Source organism: Gasterosteus aculeatus, chromosome 20 (assembly GCF_964276395.1).
Source record: "Gasterosteus aculeatus chromosome 20, fGasAcu3.hap1.1, whole genome shotgun sequence".
NCBI classification, from domain to species: Eukaryota; Metazoa; Chordata; class Actinopteri; order Perciformes; family Gasterosteidae; genus Gasterosteus; species Gasterosteus aculeatus.
In genome coordinates, this window is record NC_135707.1 from 2,292,200 (window position 1) to 2,312,618 (window position 20,419).

General features: G+C 44.7%; 1 protein-coding gene and 1 long non-coding RNA gene across 8 annotated transcripts; one reads left to right on the top strand and one right to left on the bottom strand.

The window, feature by feature from the left end:
- Positions 1-23: 23 nt before the first annotated feature.
- On the bottom strand, positions 24-14,406 carry inpp5b (inositol polyphosphate-5-phosphatase B). 7 transcript variants are annotated; one of them, XM_078094480.1, is made up of 23 exons: positions 14,275-14,406; positions 13,442-13,520; positions 13,133-13,230; positions 12,934-12,963; positions 12,676-12,786; positions 11,372-11,515; positions 7,702-7,777; positions 6,843-7,013; positions 6,219-6,320; positions 5,895-6,009; positions 5,325-5,441; positions 4,824-5,011; positions 4,586-4,697; positions 4,401-4,510; positions 3,362-3,497; positions 3,091-3,201; positions 2,730-2,895; positions 2,329-2,564; positions 1,991-2,098; positions 1,547-1,631; positions 1,052-1,179; positions 827-938; positions 24-591 (listed from the first exon to the last, which is right to left on the bottom strand). In XM_078094480.1, exons 1-23 carry the CDS (start codon positions 14,330-14,332, stop codon positions 482-484), a joined length of 2,703 nt encoding a protein of 900 aa, XP_077950606.1. In that variant the 5' UTR covers positions 14,333-14,406; the 3' UTR covers positions 24-481. The 7 variants fall into 7 exon arrangements, with proteins under 7 accessions (XP_077950606.1, XP_077950607.1, XP_077950605.1 ...); XM_078094481.1 differs by lacking the exon at positions 11,372-11,515; XM_078094479.1 differs by having other exon boundaries at positions 4,401-4,697.
- LOC120810217 (uncharacterized) lies at positions 9,614-15,204 on the top strand. Its single transcript, XR_005710210.2, has 2 exons — positions 9,614-9,784; positions 14,028-15,204. It is a non-coding gene; the product is annotated as an uncharacterized LOC120810217 (long non-coding RNA).
- The last annotated feature ends 5,215 nt before the right edge of the window (positions 15,205-20,419 follow it).

The window sequence follows — 20,419 nt, forward strand, 5'->3', positions numbered from 1 at the left end:
AGAAAACACCAATGAAAGACACATTGTTTCCAACCATTTTATGTATAAAAATGTGTTGATCAAAAAACGTTAAAATACAATTTTTTAAAAATAAAATATACATACATTTAAAATGGTTACACCTCTAAAGACGCTCTGACATACAATACAATTCATTTTATTTTGTACAGCCCAAAATCGCAAATTACAAATTTGCCTCGGAGGGCCTTACAGTCTGTACATCCTCTGTCCCGAAACCCACCATCGGCACATGAAAAACTCCCCCAAAAATGAAAAAAAAAAACTTTCAAGTGGGAAATACAGTCTGCACACAGAAATGTGACTTCACAGAGAACTAACCTTCCTGTGAGAAACAATATCAGATGAGAGCCGTTACTGTACTCATACAACATATATATACACAAAGAGCCATCTAAGAATATGAGACATTATTTCAAATAGTGGACTGTACAGTTTTTAGTGTTCAGCTTTTATGGTACTCCTACGATGAGCCTTGGGTCAGGAAGTGCTGAAAGAACTCCTGAGACCTTCTCTTTTCTGCGAGATCCTGCTTCGTCGGTGACTTCAGGAGCAAGGATGCAAAAATGGTGGCTGTGCAGAATGAAAATAAGTTATTCATAAAACACTGTACAACAAAGGGTTTATTTGCTCAGTTTAAAATCGTACATTAGCAAGGTCACATTTTTTGCGATAGAGAACATGAGAAGGAATTCAAAATAAATTGTTCAAGCAGCCTTGTGTCGTAAACATCATTAAACAGGTTATGTAGTTTCACTTCCTTGTTGACTAGAACACTAAGTAGCAGCTAACAAGAACACTTTCTTACCCAAGATGCTGACATCTAATCGATTGCTCGCAGAATTCTTCAACAGCTCACGTAGAAAGGCAGCTAAATAGTTGAACACATTTTTATGGCACTGAGGTAGCATGGAAATAATCTGAAAACCAAAAAAATGAGGTTACTGTAAAAAGGATATAGGATTTTTTTTTTTATGATGATCTTGGAATTATTAATAGTGTTCAGTGAGTAACGGAGGTCTATGTCACTCACTTTCTCACACTGACTGGCACTGGAGCAGCTTTCGAGGCACTGCTGGTAGAAGGAGTAGGGGACCACCGGCTCCGGGAGGGCGTCCAGGAAGAGGAGCAAGGCCTCCGCCGCAGAGTGGTTACTGCCCGCTGCAGGTCAACACCGAGTCAAGGACGCAATTCTGGAGCACAATCCGCTTATCTTGACATGCAATGAGTGCAAAATGATCATTTTTAATCTTTATTAGAAAAACTTCAGCCGTCCCAGCTCCCTCGTGGGTCCGGTTCTCCCGTGTCTTCCCTCCAAAAGAGCAGAGCGGCGGCCTGAGCCTCCAGCAGGATACTTAAGTTGGTCACATAAAGGCGCCCGTATTGAATCGAGACAGTTTCATAACCACTTCAAAGTTCCTCATAATGCTTTTAACAGACGTCAGAGTAGCTTTGAAAAACTAAAAAAAGAAGAAGAAAAGATTCGATTTCCAACAATGTTTATGAATTCAATAGTGTTGAAGGATACGGAGAGAATCTGGAATGCCGGTGTCAAGGCAATCTCTTATTTCTGCAAATTCAATTCGGAGCCCAGGTTGCTGAAAAATGTCTTCCTGCAAATAGAAGAACGAATATTAAATATTTTAAAATTTAAGTTAAGGAGGTAAAACAGCTGAAAATCGCAATATTTCTTAAACAAAATGATCATTCATTTCCTTAAACCAGTGCAGAGGCTCTTCACAGATACTTGGCTTGCTGACACAGCAACTGAGTCACACCAGTGTTTTTATAGACTAAACATCATTTCAACTAATTTGCTCAATACTCTTTGCACGCAGCTACGTTCATTTATTTGTCCTCATGCACAACAAAAAGAGTTGAGTAATTCTGTTTAAGCTTTGGAACCTGCGGAAAATAGTCCTTAGATTTTATAAGACCATCCAAATAGAAGCGTCAGCAATTTCCTCCTCACCTGATTGAGTGCATTGCGGAACAAGTGATCCACCATCATCCAGAGTTCTTTAGGAATGTCAAGAGGCTTTTCAGTGTCCGTTTCATCGTCCGTTTGGGAATTCTCCGCCTGATGTTCAGAACGGACAAAATGGATTCCACTTAAAACATTAAAACACCGTGAAACCACAATTACTGCCTCAGATCGATCAAAATGTCATCAATTCATTTATCCCATCAGACTTGTCATCATTTACTTATTAACTTCCGACTTATGAGACATTGCTTCAGCGAAGAGGGACGGGACCGACGGGCATTTCTATTCAATGGCGACCGCTCTGAATGGGTGAGACCACTGACCACGCGGCGGAGGGTCTCCTGAGGCATGTCCTGGATCGGCTCCCTCAGTTGGCACAATGAATGGATGGAGGAGCCGTAGCAGCTGGGCAGGTAGTTTCCCATCACGGAGATGAAGTAGTCCTTGCCACGCTCCAGGTGGAGCACCAGGATGTCCTCCATCTTCTCCTTCCCACAGTTCAGTTTGGGCGCCGTCGAGCGGTTCACAAAAACCTCAAGCTCAATGTCCACGGAACCATCTACGAGTTGAGAAATGCACATGTGGTAAGCCGAATGTGGCGGAGACGCCATTGTAAGGGCAAGAACCTCTGAATCTTAACAAGGCGGGACAATGAAGCGTAAACAAAAATAAAATAAAAAAAACTGTGCGAATCGAGGGTGAAAGGTTGACTTGTGCTCCTCACCCTGAGCGATGAAGCCTTTGGGAGGGTTGGCTGTGAGCCACGGCTTGCAGTACGTGTGCTCATTCGGCTTCTGGATGAACTCAAACTGACAAGGGACCTGTCCATCATTGGAGAGGCTCAGTGTCACGGACTGGTGCTGCATGTATTTCACGTCCTTAAAGTGGAACTGAAACAAGGAGGAACCATTCATTCACAAATGGAACGCTATTTCATGTAAATGAGGGTTTTAAACATCTTCATTATCACAGCTTAAGTGGTTTACGAACGGCATTCATCAAAGGAACACATGGGGAAAGAACTTGATTTCACAAGGGGTTTCAGATTAAACTGGAATAGGACTGAATACGATGGAAAAGCTTACCTCTCGGTTGGACAGAGTCACAGATGGAATACACTCATTCTCCAATTTGTCTATATTGCGCACAATGTCCTCAAAGGTTTTCTTATAGATCTCAGCATTTACTTTCTTAATCTGCAGGAACGGAGAAGAAACACATCAGACATTTGTGTTACATGACCTTTAACTCATTCACTGCCATGGAAAAGAAAGCTATTGCCAGGAATCGTGCAGATAAAGAGTTACATCTCAATGCACATTCATTTTCAAATAGCAAAAAAGCTGAATCATTTACCCCGATGACAAGCAGGGAACTGACTGGTTTGTGGTCGCTGGTCTTCAGGGTCATGTGACTCTGATATTGCTGCTGCGCGATGTTCTTCCCTCTCCACAGGATCCGGTCGCACCACGCAGGCACGCGGCACTTTTCACTAAAGGCAAAAGAACGCCCAGATAGTTGCATGACAGCGTTTACCCCACAAACTATTGGGAGCACAGACGGTAAACATCTGCATTACAGCGGATTAGGATGTACATCAGAGTTCATGCTCCCACATGAACCGAGAGGCACGTTTACTCAGTGTGGCTGGAAAGACTTTGTTTGCTTTCTTTAAATGTTGTGGCATCGCAAAGTGGAGAGGAGCTCCGGAATCCTCTTCCACCATCCCCCACAATGTTCACTGTATATCATCATACAGATGTGGACATTTGGCTCAGTTGAGCGTGAAAGAACTCCAACTGCTGCATTGGACTCGATGTTAATTCGGATCTCTGAAAGCAGACGGTACACGTTTTCTGAACTGCTCTTAAATCCCCCTTTCTGAGTCCAAACGTACGAAGCGTATCAACATGTTATTTTTTGTTGGACTAACGGTTTTAGTTCAAGGGGAATGGGTAGTTCTTAATGCAAAGCCCCGCCTACTCTCACCTTTCCTGAGTAGTCTGCCCCTCCCACCAGGTGCAGCAATCTCCATGACAACCAGGGACACACACACACACAGCTATTCTTTCTCTATGACACTTACAAAATCCAGTTAATGACTGACCATGTCCCCTTTGTAGTATATTTGCATTACGTTACAATTGGTCGGTTGGTTCAACAACTTGGACCCCAGATTTTCTTTTAATCATTAAGCTATTTGAATCATTCATAGTGCCAATCTTTAAGTGAACACTGGGGTGTAGTGGTTTTGACGCAGTAAAGATTAGGACATTACCACATTATAAACGTAGAGGGAAGTTTTTATTGATGCAGTACTCCACAACTATCCTTACTTTAACCGTGTACATAATACATAATTACTGAAGACCAGTCTGCTGCTTCATGACATTACCTTGTATCCCACTTGTCAGAGCCGGTGTCATATTTATAGGTGGGCTGGAAGTCGATCGGCCCCTCGACAAAGCCAACAAACACGGCCTCCTCATCCATCTGCCTCTTGAGCTGAGGACGAGTTGCAGCCGGTAAGTACAACGACTCATAAACACGAGACCGCAGAGAGAAGAGCACCACGTTTACCTGATCATGACCATGCAGCGTTTCAAAGTCCTTTTGGCTTATTAGCTCCTTCACCGTTGTGACGTCCAGTTCAGTGATCCTGTAGTTGAGGTCTCCGATCCACACGATCACACTGGTGAGGGACAAAGACACATGAATATGGACAGATTATTGTATGTACATCAGTTGGGTACGGTGATGTAGCGGCACAACCTTTATCACATATAGGGAAGCCACTTAACACAAAGTGGTTTCATACTCATGCTTCATGATAGTAAGTGGAGGCTGCGTCGGGTCAAGCTGGCGAAACAGGAGACGACTGCATATGTCCTTGTAGTCCTGGTTGCGTCTCTCGTACTCTTCAATGTGGGCCGCCAGGTGAGAGTTCACCACGCAGATGTCGGAGTTGTGGAAGCGGAAGCGAACCGCCACAGCTCCCTTATTTCCCTTTGAGTCAACGCGTGTTTGAAAGAGAAACAGAGCAGAAAACACGACTCAAAGAAAACGTTTTTAGACATTATGCGGTTTTATATGCACCGCTGCTGGCAGAATAATCCATTAAGAAATGCATGCATCCTGACAGGGGGGAGACCAAGCAACCGCCCCACAGAAGGCCTGTTCAGCCTGGGAGTCCGGCCCTGTGGCCTTAAAGCCACAGCGCAGAGGTAAGATCTTATTATATAATATATTAATATGATTCAATCAACACCAGCGTGTCTACATGAGGATTAGTGCAGGAAAAATCGGAAAAGGTCCTTACCATCCTTCCCATGATGCCGGTGCCCACAGACTCCGCCTCCACATCAGATATGAACTCTGCGTGCTCCTTCTTAATGTAGAAGATCAGCATGATGCCCACCAGCCTCACCAACTTCACCTGGAGCCAAACAGAGCAGGAGCTGCATGAGAGGACTTAAAACAGTTTGCCTCCCTGTCAAACAAACACCAATCAACATTCAGGTGCAGAGGAAACATGCACTTTTTAGCTTGTTGAGGTTGAGATCAGCCAAGTGTGCTGCAGTCAGAGCGCCGCCAGGGGATAAAGAAAAGCGACATCCTGAAAGTACTGAGAAATTACTTTTACTGGAAATCAACGACCACTAAGGGAGGAAACAGACAAGCCAGAGTCAGCGCTGTGAGAAAAGGGAAGTCAAATACCAGTATGGGCAAGAAAAAGAAGGTCTTAAAAAATAAGGCAACAATCAAACACAATGAAAGGAAATGATGGCACAAGCATCCATGTTAAAAAGAGCTCTCCCAGGCCTCCTCTACCTAGCAATGACAATATGAATACTGGATCAACAGGATATAAAAAAGGGGCCTTCCTTACTAAGGCGTACTTGGCATCTGGATGCAAGGCCTCTGCCACGGCCTTCGTCCACTCCAGCTCCTTGGGCGTGTCATTGAAGAAGAAAGCCTCTTTGCTGAGGTCGAGCTCCTGAAAACTGTCACAAAGGACACAGGACATGTTGATTTTTGAGCTTTGCTCGGTGCTTTCATGGCGTTTTAAAAACTTTCCACATACTTTGGCAGGATTACACAAAGTGCTGAGTGTGAGAGTAAGTCGTAGAGGTTTGAGCAGTAAACATCTGTCCGTGTAATGGGCTTAAGGAGAGACTTGTAAGGCTTCTCCTGCAGGGTGAAGGCTACTTACCCCACGCAGTACATGTCCGGGGGGTTCGCTGTGCAGCTCAGCCAGGGACGGAGGCTTTCCTTCGGCGTCTGTCCATTCACATTGTACGTGCCGAGAAAAAAGCTGCACACAGAGGAAAATACAAATATTTGACTTTTTACGAACCAGCTGGACGAAAAAAACACAGCAAACATTCGGACAATGACATATTGAAATATAGTGCGTTTGCATATAATCCATAGATTTGAAAGTGAATAGTATTCATCTCCTCGATTTATTTATTTGTAGCTTTTATATATTTCTTCCAGGTCATTGCATGTATTTTTTTGGCTGCTACACCTTATGTAGGATTAAAAGGGCAGAGCTCTACCAGCAGGGGGCATCACAACAAAACCATCCTGCTGGCTTCAGCAATTAGCTTAGCTTAGTTTATTTGGCAGCTGATAAAAACAACAACCGGAGCTACAGCCTTGAATGCACAACATTGGTGCATCGTTTGACAAGTGATTCAAATACTAATCTACAGAGATTATTATTGATCCGTAAAAGGGATTAAATCTTTCACCAGCAAATGAGAAGTTCTACGTCCAACGTGGCAAACGCATGTACATTTTCATAACAAATTCCCGACAAGAGTAGAAATACCTGAAGTCCTCGGTGTAAGTGTAAAGGTCCTCGGTCTTCAGCAGCTCACACCTGATGATGTTGTCTCGCAGGCCGAACTGCGGCATGGCCAGTATCTGGGCTTTGTTGGACGTGGTGTGGCTGGAGGAGCGCACCAGGTCGTCCCGGTCCTCGCAGCTGGATTTGACCTGACTGAGGGCCGGGGCGGAAAAAGGGACAGTGAAGCGCGGGAGGACGGAAATTCCAGGTGAAGCGCGGCGTCCTCGCGTCGACGCGGTGTGATTTCAGAGGGAACTACAACAGCGTTTCTACGGACAGCAGCCGGTTCCCCTTCAACGGCACCGCGGGCCAACGGCGACGAGCGCTGCGGCGGCTGAAGCGCCAGAAATAAAACGAGGGAACGGCAGAAACGTTCCGCTCTGCGAGGGTGAAATGTAATACGGCCGGAGTCTGGAGCCTTCCAGGAATACGCTGGAACTCCTTCTCAGAGTGAAGGCACTCGAAAAAGTGGCCGTGAAGGCTTCCCTTTTTAAAACGACGTAACCGAGCAAAATGAGCATTTCACACTTTAATAAATGTAACACCCATCGCCATCTGTTTTAAACCCGATAGAGGAACATTAGCGCGTCAGCATGATTCTGCTATTTTACACACAGAAATGACAGTTGCTTGCTCGAGTAATAATAAAACTGTATCTTGAAGAACTTCTCGTAGTGCTGCGGTGCTTTTAGCAAAAAGTGTGTAATGATAAAGATGGCTTGAAAGAAAAAGGCAAAATATTTAAATATAAATTTTACACACAGACTTAAACCCCCCCCCCAAAAAACACACACGTCACACGCAGCGCTTTCAGAGCTGAATTTGAAAAGGAAAGTCTCACCTCTCTTGGCCGGTTTGTTTGGACGTCGGCGCTCCAGCGTTCGCACCTCTCTCCTTTTCTGAAGGTCCCGACTTCGCTGCTCGGGAAGAGCGGGAGAGAAAAGGAAGGTTCATTGTCAGACGTTAAACCCGGAGCATGAAGGCAGCATTACGACACAGTTCTACGCGATGACCTTCAGCGCTGCCTGCACTTTGGAACTAACATTTCGTTAGCAGGTTGTCAGAAGTTGTGCGTTTAATCAACGTGATCTAAAACTATTGACAACAGAGGCCGACTCGCCCCAACAGAGAAAAGAAATAACCCGACCGTTGGCGAGCCTATACTTGAAGTCTTTCACTAATAATACGGGTAATATCTACTCCCCCATACAAATACAACCCAAACATTCACAGTAACACACACGTCAAACACAAAAAGGCGCCGTGTCACGGCTCATTTGTTCCGGGTGAATTGACTGAGGCGGCCTTTTGCTCTTGGGTGCGGCGATCGCATCCCAAGTAGCTGCGTTTAACGGGCGCGTGTGCGGCGGGAGACAGCGTGGCCTCTGTCTCCTGCCGCTTGGCAGGGGACCGAGACAGGAAACTAAACTCCACAAAGCCTTCAGCCGACTACATCAAGGGTGCAGCTGACCGGCAGCGTTAGAACACCCAAAAGATGATGAATAAACGTTTTCAGTGCTTCTCATTTTTATTAACATGACCTTCACTTTGCAACCCGAACGCCACTTGGTCTCTTGAAATAGGATAAAAAAAAAACACATCACGTTTTTTCTTTTGTTTAACTGAAGAACCCGATAGCTCGAATACACTGACATTATTAACGGACGGGACGTGGAAGAATCGACGATGCACCTACTAAAAGATACGTGAGAAGTCTGACTGGCATTGCTGGTCCCACAGCACAGTTCCTGTTAGTGAGGTGGGATTTTTGTAATAACTAAATTAAAACTCCTGCTATTATCACCATTAACAATTACCATGAATAGTATTTTTTCAAAGGAAATGCTCTCATCACACCGTTCTTACGACGGAAACAGGCGGCGGCCGCATGACCAACCCCCGAGAGACGGTCAACATTTCTTTTCAAGCACCATTTTTTATAATCCGACAATAATCCATTTCTGACATTTTAATGTAAAGTGAGTGACTGGTTTGTGGGCTCACGAGAAGAAAAAGAAAAAAAGGCCTTTTGTTTGACTGAGAAAAACAACAGCAAAATGTGAAATGCTGAATTTGAGATGGCGAAAATGTCAACGTGCACACAAAGAGAAACCGGTCCAGCCTCAAGAATCACGCACTGATAATAACTCTGACACGTGGGTGGTAAGGATGCTGATTAATGAGCTATTGGAGTTCATTCTTATTCTATTTCAGTCAGTAACAATACAGCATTCATTCTAAACTGCACCAAACACCAGGGTACCTGCTACATATATTTCTTATTTAATTACGGCATAATTGAAAAAAGTAGAACAGCAGCGATGCAAACGAATCATGTGACCGTAAAAACAAAGCAAACTTGCAAGGCGAGAGTTAAAGCGAACCTCGAGTCTCAATTTAAACGCACAATTAAAATGACTCAGATAAACAACAAGGCTCGTGGTGTCCTAAAATACAGAGAATGTTATGGGACAATGCATTGGACTTGCATGGCTTGTCATTAGTTCATTATTAAAATCCAACCACCACTGCAAACATTCTATGCAAACCAGCACCTGAATAAAGGAACTGCAAATCCACGAGAGCTTTGCACTCGAGAATTGTCATGGCATATCTTACGTTCCTGCTCAAGCTTTAGTATCCCTACCCAGATTAAGGGCTCGACTCCACTTTGCACCTCCGAGGAGCGCTTTGCGTGTGTTTTGACTTCCATCCGCGGTCGGTCATAAACGTCAGGTGACGTCAGGGCTCGTGCTCCTTTAACGGCAGCGGAGCAAAGTGCGGCATTGCACAACTTCCCTCCGCGACGGGCATTGAGGCTGCAGGGGAAGAACCGCGTTTGGTAATTCACGTCTAAACTCAACTGTTACAACTGCAAGCAAAATGCAGACAGCATCCAAGAACCTCACTCGTCTCGTCGAGAGGTCAGGAGAAAGTTCTCTCACACACACACACACACACACACCACTGATTGAAGCTAACAGGCTAACACGTTAGCTTGGAGGATGAACCTCCTGTTAAAAGTATCTGAAAAGAGGCGGAAAGCCGCGCCGCCTTGCGCCAGAGATACGCTGTAATAATGGGTAACACAACTCTCTGCCACCCGAACGCGTCGTCGTTGCGCCCACGACCGCAGCAGGTGCGTCGTTTCTCGGTCCCGTAGCAACGCGACCAGTTAGCCAGAAATGGTTCACATTAGCCGTAAACGGCGTAACGAGCTAATCGTCCGCCGGGCGAACATTCGCGACAGCCTTATCGCATCAAAACGTGAGGGCAAAAGCACCGATTGTATAAAACGATTTAAAATTCAAAACTGCTGTGAGGTGTACCCGCCCTTTAGCTTGAGTTAGCTTTCTTTAAAATGACGGCTAACGTCACGATGCTGTCAGTAAGTTAGCAAGGAAGCTAACCGGCCCGGAAGCTACTAAACAAATGCAGTAATGTTTGTTTTACCGGAGTCTCTCATCACGCTAGACATCTCCCCCGCATTCTGTGCAGAGGAGCAGCGAGAGCTGCTTGCATTGTGTCGGGGGGAGGAGAAGGGGGGAGGAGGAGGGGGGAGGAGAGGCTGAGCAGGAAGATACTCGCTACCGCATCAGGAAGTGACGCGTCCACAACAACTAAGGCGCAAAGAAGCGGCGTGTTGCAGACGAACGACGCACACGGAGTCTCATAGCAGATGCGGTTTTATTTCGATACGCAGTTGTCTTTTCTCGCAGTTTATTATTTCAAAGGAAATGCATTTAACAGCATGGGTACTTTATGTTAGCTTAGGTCAGGTTTACAAGTGGGAAAGTGTTACTTCCTTTGCTTCATTTCTATCATCGCATCATTTTTTGGGGGGTTTTGGATTTCATTTACTTCATTCATGCCCTGAAATTGTTTTTCAGCGTTGTATCTTAAGGGCACCTGGTAAGAACCTGATCAGTTGCAAAACAATTCAGATGGACTTATTTACTTACTATGCAGGTGGATCTCTCACATAACAGCAGGAAGGTGTCCTTGGAAATATGAATAAAGACTGTACTCAATGTAGTTCTGCCAGGCTCATGACACTGCTGCGGTCTGCTGACTCGCTGTCATTACACTTAAATTGACACATGGAGCAGAAAAGGTGCGCCGGGAACTGTCCCTGAGCAAGACACCGAACCGCTAATTGCTCTGCGAGCAAAAATGTAAAAAGCCATGCATTAAAAAAACGCAATGTAACATTATGAAGCCATAATTAATGTCACATCATGTCCTCCACATAAAAAGTTCCAACTACATTCGTCACAACTCCTGCACGGGTTTGATCAATTGCCCTCAAAGGAAGTTGTGCTTTTCAGAACCATCCGGTTTCGCCGTGAAACCCTTTGATGTAGACTTATCTACGCACCGAAGAGAAAAGACGAGCGTCTGGCGTCATCCGCTGCACTGCAAAACACTGACAGACCCATTCCAACTTACTCCAGCGCAAGCGGACATGAGTTGGCCGTGAAACTGGGCAAACACAAGGCTAAATGACCAACCTGTCTTCCTCTGCTGGCTGAGTTTCGTGAGCGTTGCGCCGCTGGGAGCGAGCGCCTGTTTGACGACTCCCAGGCCTTTAGTGGCTTTGTAATACTTTCCGACCCATTTAAACCCGGGGGCTTGTGTGGCCGACTTGCAGACCTCTGAAGGAAGACGGACAGAGAGACAGAGCATGAGGACATACGTTATTATGATCATCACAACACTTCTTTTCAGGCGAGAGCGCAACAGCCATATTCATGATGAAAACGCTGCTTGTTTTATCTACTCGACCTGTGCAACTTTTTAGCAACATCTTGTTATATTTGTTGCTCCTCCAAATCGGTCCAAAGACCAATTCAAACGTGGCTACGAATGACAGGTAACGCCGTGCATTAAAGACCTCTCCCGCTCGTCGGCTTACCTTTACCGCTTCCCACACCCTTCCTTTTAACCGCAACAACAGGCGCACGCTGATTATTTTGTTCCATCCCTAGTGTCCCTCACCAGGTTAAATGCCTCTGCGGCTCATCTCAGAGCGCCACAAACAAAACGCCACACATGCGTCCTTGCTCACGTGGAGTTTCCACTGAGGAAAATAAAAAAAAAAGTAGCAAGCCGGTGTCAAAGGTGTCGCGTGCCTAACAAATCAACACTGTTGACCCTACAATGGCAGATTCCCGAAAGTAAAAAAGGAGGTCAAGAAAGGCGTCAGAGAGGAAGATGCACGTGCTTCTTAGACTGTTGTCATCTGCGCAATAGTCACCTAGTCGCTTTGAGAAACACTTACTTTAATGAAGTCAGAGCACAGTATCAAAACTCCACCCCTTCTCTCTCTCTCTACACTACACGCCCCAAAACCCACAGATGAAGGGACATCACCAGTTTTCTAAATCCAAAATGCTTTTAACAACAACAGCCGCCAACCGTCTCAGAGATGCTGTTTCAGTACCTCCTTTTAACACATCGTCCTGTAAACCATTGACATTTTTAAGTAAAAAAAAGGTATTTAATTGTTTTCTGCATCCTCTAACCTCAAGGCGACTGAAAACCGGCTGAGCAGGTTCCCACCAGAACGGATGGTTGGAGCAGCAGCACATTTACAATTATTCGGCCGTGACAGGTTCCTCTTCCTCAGACGAGGCATTCGTTTTTAGATATGAACTAATAAACTCAAATGCATGAAAATAAGAGCAGGTTACAGATCTGACATCGTTTGAATTCACGGTATTTTCCCAAACGTTTTTTCCCAGAAATTTTGCAGGGTTGGAAAAAACCTAATTACAGCTGAAAACATGTCGAGCATTTGTGAAGGCCGACATACCGCTCCACGCCCTGTTGACCTCACTCAGGAAGAACCGGGAGTGGGAACCAAAAGGAAGTCTGAGCTCTAAAGCCCGTTCCTGGTAGCTGACTCGGACTTTGGTATCAGCACCTTCAATCCGACGAACAGAAACCAAAAGAAAACGTGATGTTGAATATTTTACAGGGGAGCAGTTATATAATATATAATAAATATATATACATATATATATATATATATGTCACGATGTAGCTGTATTGTCAATAAAGGGAAACTCACCCACGACTGCAAGTTCCTCTGGTGAGGAAACTAAAAAAAAAAGAAAGAAATGTGTGAGGGCCTTTCAGATAAGTTACAATCACACCTTTTTTCCCCCACTAGAAACACTAATTATCTTGAACAACACATTATTAACGGTTTCTCTCCACTTCAGTTGCCCATCTGTTTGCGACGGAACAAAACACGGAGCGCAGCTCACCCTCCACCACAGCAAAGTCCAGGGAGATGGGTACGATGTCCTCCAGGGACACGTCCTCAGCAGTGATCGCCATCCTTCGATGGGTATAAATAAAGATTCTACAAAAGATTCAAGTTGGATTTAATCAGCAGTCTGAGGGCACAAACGAGACACTTTTAAATATGGTGCGGGTCGACGCGGTGGCGGCTGGCAGCTCTGCAGTGAACACCGACATCTTCATACAACATGTGATTTGGGTTTCTGTGTCAGGCAGGTTGATTCTAAAGAAATACTGCGATACTATAGCGCTGTTGTACTGTATTAACTCACGCATGCTCTTTTGTAGACTCCACCAGCCCCAGCAGTCTGCTCTCTGTGATGTTGTCAAAGAAGACGTCACATTGGACAGCATGATCACAGTTTAGTTAAGGATATACATTCATGTGTTGTCTTCACGTGTCGTACCGTATATTTCTTTTTTTTTTTTTACCAGGAACTTGCTCTGTTTTCAGCTTATTTTGTTGGCACAGCGGAAAATATAACAACATATGCAGTAATAATTTAGAAATGTACTGCATCGACAGAATATAAAATACCCTACGTTAATCTGCTTAGTAGAATGTAAAACAGTTATAACAAGCACCACATTACCAGGCTGTTGACAGGATAGTGGTAATTAGTATTAATTAACCGTCAAATTTGACATTATACAAATCTGCTGCATCAAAAGTACTTTAATTGCAAGACCTTATTCTACTAATCCATACCATTAGCATTTCATTTTATTTTATTACATTACTTGTGCACTGCTGTCTTGTTGTCTATTGTAACACTGTCTACTGTCACGCACCAACCGCCAAGACAAATTCCTTGTATGTTTGACATATTTTGGCAATAAATGTTTCCTGGTGTCCAGGTGGAGGATCTACATGTCTTCCTTCATGACGAAGCAGCAGCTGGTGACACAACGCCGCCACCTGGTGGAGGACGCGTGTCACTACAGATACTCACTCACACCCTGCGCGCACTGTAAACACACACCAGCCGGTGGAGGAGGGAGGTGGATCGCGTGCACGGCACCAACCGAGCAGCGCGTGCACGGCACCAACCGAGCAGCGCGTGCACGGCACCAACCGAGCAGCGCGTGCACGTCTCAAAGGATACTACGAGGCAGTTTTCTTCCCTTTGCAGAGTTTCTTGAATGGCCACGGATTGATCCATAGCGAGGCCTGCGGGGACAAGTTCGCAGACTCCGTAATGCCCGAGGGGTGGGGGGAATAAACGAGTCCAGTAAATACTCGTCAAACACGCGGAGACCAACGCGACATTATTCTCAGAGCCGTTTCCTCCTCCTTCTACTTCTTCTACGTCTTCTTCTTCATCTACTTCTTCTGCGTCTTCTTCTTCTTCTTCGTCCTGTTCTTCCGCCGCAGCAGGCTCGGCCCAGAGTGCCACGCGCTGATTCGGGATCTAATGACGTCACATCTGGGCCGTCACCGGCAGGGTTTGGTTTGGATTTCGGCGTCGAGGCGTTGCACGCAAAGGGGATTGCGTCCTGCAACAGCAGCGACTTTCGAGGTTTAATCAGCCGTCCGCTCAATGAAGTTGCTTTTTTTGTTGGAGTTAAAGCCGAACTCTGATACTTGCATCCAGTCTAAAATGAAAGGGAGCATTTACATTCAGCACTGTGGCTTAGTAGGGTGAACTTTAAACAAAAATAAGCATTCAGGGCATTACGACCCCATTGAGGTTGTTTACCCACACTTAAAATCTATACTACAAATCGGATGGTGATGTATTTGCTGATTAAAAAGTACGATAAGAACTGTGACCGTGCTGGTCTGAATACTGAGTTGGACATTTCACGGCATACTGCGGTGGACTAATGGTAAAAACACCAATTTAATATATGAGATCCGTGGTGACGAACTGATTCTTCTACAAATATAAAAATATCAACATTGCATGTATGAATAATCTTTGTGAAGGCCGTGTGTTTGATGAGTACTCTGATCAAAAATCTCCTTTTGGAATTTTGATGGCCTTTTTGCCCTACGAACCACCCCGCTATGTAAAATAAATGACAATCAAAGCACGATTCCTCTGACGTGTAGTTTATTAGATTTATTTCATCACAAAACTAGAATCAATTGTAACAATTTTGATTAAATTGAATATTTACACAACCTATTACCCCTTAAATATGCTCGGTAAACCAGACAGTTGAGATCCAAGGAACTATTCACAAACTATTAGACAAAGATTAGCCAAAAGTACCAAATTACAAAGTATGACTACATTTACAGAAATGCGTAAGCAAACTTCACAACACCCTTTATCAGCTTTAAATTTGTGTTTCATAAAGTGCATTTAGAGTTACAGCTGCGTCACTCTCACAATGGCTCAAAGAAATGATTATCCGCAGAGAGGTTTTGTAAGTAAGATATTTTGTAACTATGTCAACATAATATGTTTTGTTTAGGCTCACCCAACCTTCCAAAATACAAATGGGTTCGCAATCAGTTTAATGTGAGCAGGCATCAAACAGAAAATGATTTGGCTTCCGTTAAGAAGTATATGATTATAGTATAGGATTTTACATGCATTACATGCATTTTACATGATTTTACAAGGTAATTGTTCAAGGAAATCTAAATTATTTCTTTACATTTCACAGAGAAGGATATTTATTTGAATGTATACTTTTGTCAGTTATAAAAATGTAAAGTGGTGTGACGACACACTTTTCTTCCTTTCTTGATTTCCTATATTTAGAAATACTGTTCAAAGACACTGTTGATGCTCTTGAACCAAAGTGTAAATCGGGACATTTTAATATAAAAATAAACTGAGTGAACATTGTAACCGAGGGGCTACTTAAATCACACACACATAGAAACATTAGAAATCGGAATGTCAGCGATAGAAATGGGTGTAATGGTGTTAACGTGTGCACAGCTACGCTTCTTTCTTTCTTTTTTCCGTTACCTGGGGGGACTGAGAGTGGCACGGAGCTCTGCCCCCCCCCCCCCCCTCAATCACTCATTGACCCAAGCGATGGCGAGCAGGCACAGTAAGATTGCGATCAACTCCGTCTGATGGCGAGGCCCTCCCGGGGCGAAATTGGGGACGTGCAGCGTGCCGTTCCGCCAGAGGCAGGAGGTTTTTGTGGCGTTGCAGCACTCCAGATGACACGGAGGTTGGGTGGAGGTCTTGCATGGGGTCTGGGTGGAGCAGTTGGTGGAGCAACCGGCCGTCCACTGCAAACCGCCGGCCACGGTCTCCTGTTTAAGCTGCAAAGGCAGTAATGAGTGGGAAAGAACAGTGTTACCCATTAACATGTTCAAATGTTAATGGATTTCCTCTCTCTCTCTCAATATCAATATATATATATATATATATATATATATATATATATATATATATATAAATAGAATCATATGTTTATTTATTCATCATTCATTTGAATTGGAAATGTTGTGAACTTGTTTTATTACCTTAAACTGTATTGATTATACAGTAATTTTGTCAATTTATTAAGGTTTTAATTAAGTCATTTTTATGCATTTGTGCTGGGAATACTTTTTTGTGGTGCAAGGAAAGTCTCTGATTGGCACCTTTTAAATTGAGAAATGCAAAACCAAAGGGAAGCAGTTCTTACCTGACAGTGTGGCTGTGAAGAGGAGCACTTTTCGGCATCTGCAAATTCGGTGTAGCAATTGATACCGATACACGTGCCTTTGTGGCATTGGTTTGCCTGAAAAAAAACAGAAGAAAAGATGATCTCACGCCATCCGTGACTCACACTTCATTCCAAATGATTCTCTAAACCTTGAATTAGTGTCAGAAATGTCAAGTTGTGTACAAATACTCCTTTCGGACACCGGCGGCTGTTAGCCACAAAGGTAATCCGTGACTGGAGAGACGGAATGAGCCGATTGAGTGAGACGCAGAACCCTCTAACCTCCCGCATGCATCCGTCCACATGCCAACACACACTCGCACACGCTGCCTTCGGGCCTCACATTGTTGGTGGTTTGAGGAGTCGTCGTCGTCGTCGCTGTAGTGGTTGTTGTTGGCGCTACTAAAATCATAGATGAGAAGAGTAAAATGTTAGCGACACAAAACGTCGTGCTTTGTGAGGCGTCAGGATGAAACCATAGATGAAACAGCCGTGAGGGTCTTGAGGATGAGTGCGGTTACCCGTGGTCGTCATCATCATCGATGTGAAACTGCGATTGAGGCAGTCGGGGGAGTAGCAGCACACCACAGAGCAGTTGGTGTCAGAGGTGTTGGCGCAAGGAGCAGCGCAGGAGGTGGTGCAGTTGGCCGTGTACCACATGTCCATCTGTCTAGTCAGCTGACACGTTGCAGAATGAGATATCAGAAGATATATTTCAATGGCTTTTGACTTGCAAAAAAAAAAATGTCACTGACCGTAATATAATACCATACTGGATTACAGAAAGTAGAGAGTAAACGTTATTTAAATGAAATCAAATTTTGATTTCTTACTGATAAAATTGTTTTTTTTCATTTTGAGATACGTTATTATAGTAAATCGTTGTGTTGGGTGGTTGAGGAGGTTTTGTTTATGTCATTTGCCCCCCTACCTGACAAAAGCAGACTCCAGCCCCGCATGGAGTGGCATTCTGACTGGTGTACATTGTGTAGCAGGTAGAGTGGTTACAGGTAAATGCAGGGCAGGAAATCTGTGTTTGACAGAGAATGGAAGGCGCATGATGGAGGTGAAAGGTCAAAGTAGAACACTTTATAATACGCTAAAAGCCTGTTCGATGAGGTGGACTTACCATCATGGTCCCATTCATAACAGGTTTGTCTGGTGCAAAAAGATGGATGTCGCAATTAAAGGCAGACAGAGAAAGACAGAGAAATAAAACCCTGAGAAGTCAAGACATGACATACCAGTGTAGTTTGATGACGAACTGTTGGACATCATTGTGACCACGGAACAGTTTGTGGGCATGGCGGAGGTGTACTGCGTCATGGCTGTAGAGGCAGAGGATGCACATGCATTATTAATGCTGGTTGTGATCGAGTTACAAGTGGGGATAAAAGTTGTAAGATGCAGAAATGTAAATGGGTGGTTGTGGTGGATGCAATGCCTCCAGAGGTTGCTGTGGGCGACCGGGTGGGAGTAGAGGTTGCTGCGCCTCCAGAGGTGGTCATAATTGTAAGAGACTGGTTGGTTGTGGTGGATGCAATGCCTCCAGAGGTTGCTGTGGGCGACTGGGTGGGAGTAGAGGTTGCTGCGCCTCCAGAGGTGGTCATAATTGTAAGAGACTGGTTGGTTGTGGTGGATGCAATGCCTCCAGAGGTTGCTGTGGGCGACTGGGTGGGAGTAGAGGTTGCTGCGCCTCCAGAGGTGGTCATATTTGTAAGAGACTGGTTGGTTGTGGTGTATGCAATGCCTCCAGAGGTTGCTGTGGGCGACTGGGTGGGAGTAGAGGTTGCTGTGCCTCCAGAGGTGGTCATAATTGTAAGAGACTGGTTGGTTGTGGTGGATGCAATGCCTCCAGAGGTTGCTGTGGTTGTGGGCGGCTGGGTGGTGACAGAGGTGGCTGTGGCCTGGCCTGTGGAGTAGGTTATGGGAGACTGGTCAGGGGTGCCCGCTATGCCCCCCCCGGAGGTGGGGTTGGTCGTGGCAGTATTGGAAGTAGTCGTTGCTATACCGCCAGAGGTGGTCATGGTCGACCCGGTGGAAGTAGCTGCTGTGGTTGCTGATGCTGAGCCCCCGGATGTAAGAGACTGGGTGGTGCCGGTATATGTCGTAGCTCCAGAGGCGGTGGAGGCGGCAGACTGGGTGGTGGGCGCCGCTGTACTGGCACTGGTGGTCGGGATCGTGGTTGACGTTGATGTGGGTGCGCTTGCGGTAGACGTGGTGGTGGCGGTGCTGGGTTCTGTGCTTTGTGTGGCGGTGGTGGTGGTGTTCGGCATCATAGTGGTGCTGGTCATGTTGTTTTGACCTGACACTATTACTGAGTGTAGAAGTAATCCTAACAGGAGGAGGCTCAGGGTTCCTCTCCAACCTGCTGTGAAAGGAGACAGAGGAGGACGACGGGTATTTTAATGTCTGGAAAGCAGATGATTCATCTTGCCACTTTTCAAAAGTAAAACCTTATACTTTTGATTCAATTTTATAAGCGCATTTCAGGCATTTAACTCTTTTGCTAAATGCTAAAATAAGGTTGAATTTTTATTTCCTCTCCATAAAAGTGCCCGTGTGTCCAAAGTGAACTGGAGGGATTTTTTTTAGAAACTGTACCCATGCTTACGTTGGAGCTGCATGCGACCAGAAATGTGTTTTTGCTCTTTGTTTAATTTGCTCTTCCATTTAAATGAAATATACATAGAAAAGTATACAACAAGTCTATGAAGTGTACTAACTTAACAGACTTAATTTTTTGTCGATGTGATTGTGTGTATTAAATTTCTCTGTTCTGGAGGGATCCCTCCTCTGTTGCTTGTTATTTCTCTTTTTGCCCATCTGTTTTTTGGGGCAAATCGTCCCTTATTTGAATTATGTCATTTAACACTTTAAGATGTGCTGCACAGACTGGCAAAGCGGCCGCGTAAATAAAATCCACTTGACCATACGGATAAAGCTCTTTGAAGGAACAGATTTACTGTTTCTACTGAATGAAAAAGTTGTTCTCATTTACGAGCGCTTACATAGCAGAACTAAAAAACACAACATAAAACGTAAAACAACTTGAACCCTTAACAACTGTATACAAAGGGACCTTTATATAGGCAAACGCACACTCGTACCTGTGTCCTTTATGAAAGTAGTGCAGGCCATTATTAGCTCGGCAGAAAGGGAGAGAGCTCTCTGTCCTGCAAAGCGGTCGCGTCCTGGCAAAGAGAAGCGTCAAATATGCAATTTACATGAATGAAACAGCTGACAGAATTTTCCATAAAGCTTTAGACGGACACAATCAAAACTCTCTGTTCGCTGGATACAACTGAGCAATAAAATAATAATAATTTGGGTGCGGACAAAGTATCTTTAAGGTGGATGGTGCCCATGTGACCCATGTTAGCTCATAATGCTTTGGTTTGAGTTACAACAATAAGAAATGAACAAATGTGAGATTTAAGTCTTCTCAGCTAAGTAAAACTTCTTTGGTCACCTCATTTTAATCTAAAGCATTATGAGCAGTCGTGGTGACCTCCGTGACATTTCTGTGCTGTGACAAACATCCTGCGCTTTGCGCTGGTTTGTCAGGGAACACAATTAAAATGTGTTTGTTCCTCCATCGGCCCCCCTGGGAGAACCGGCAAGCA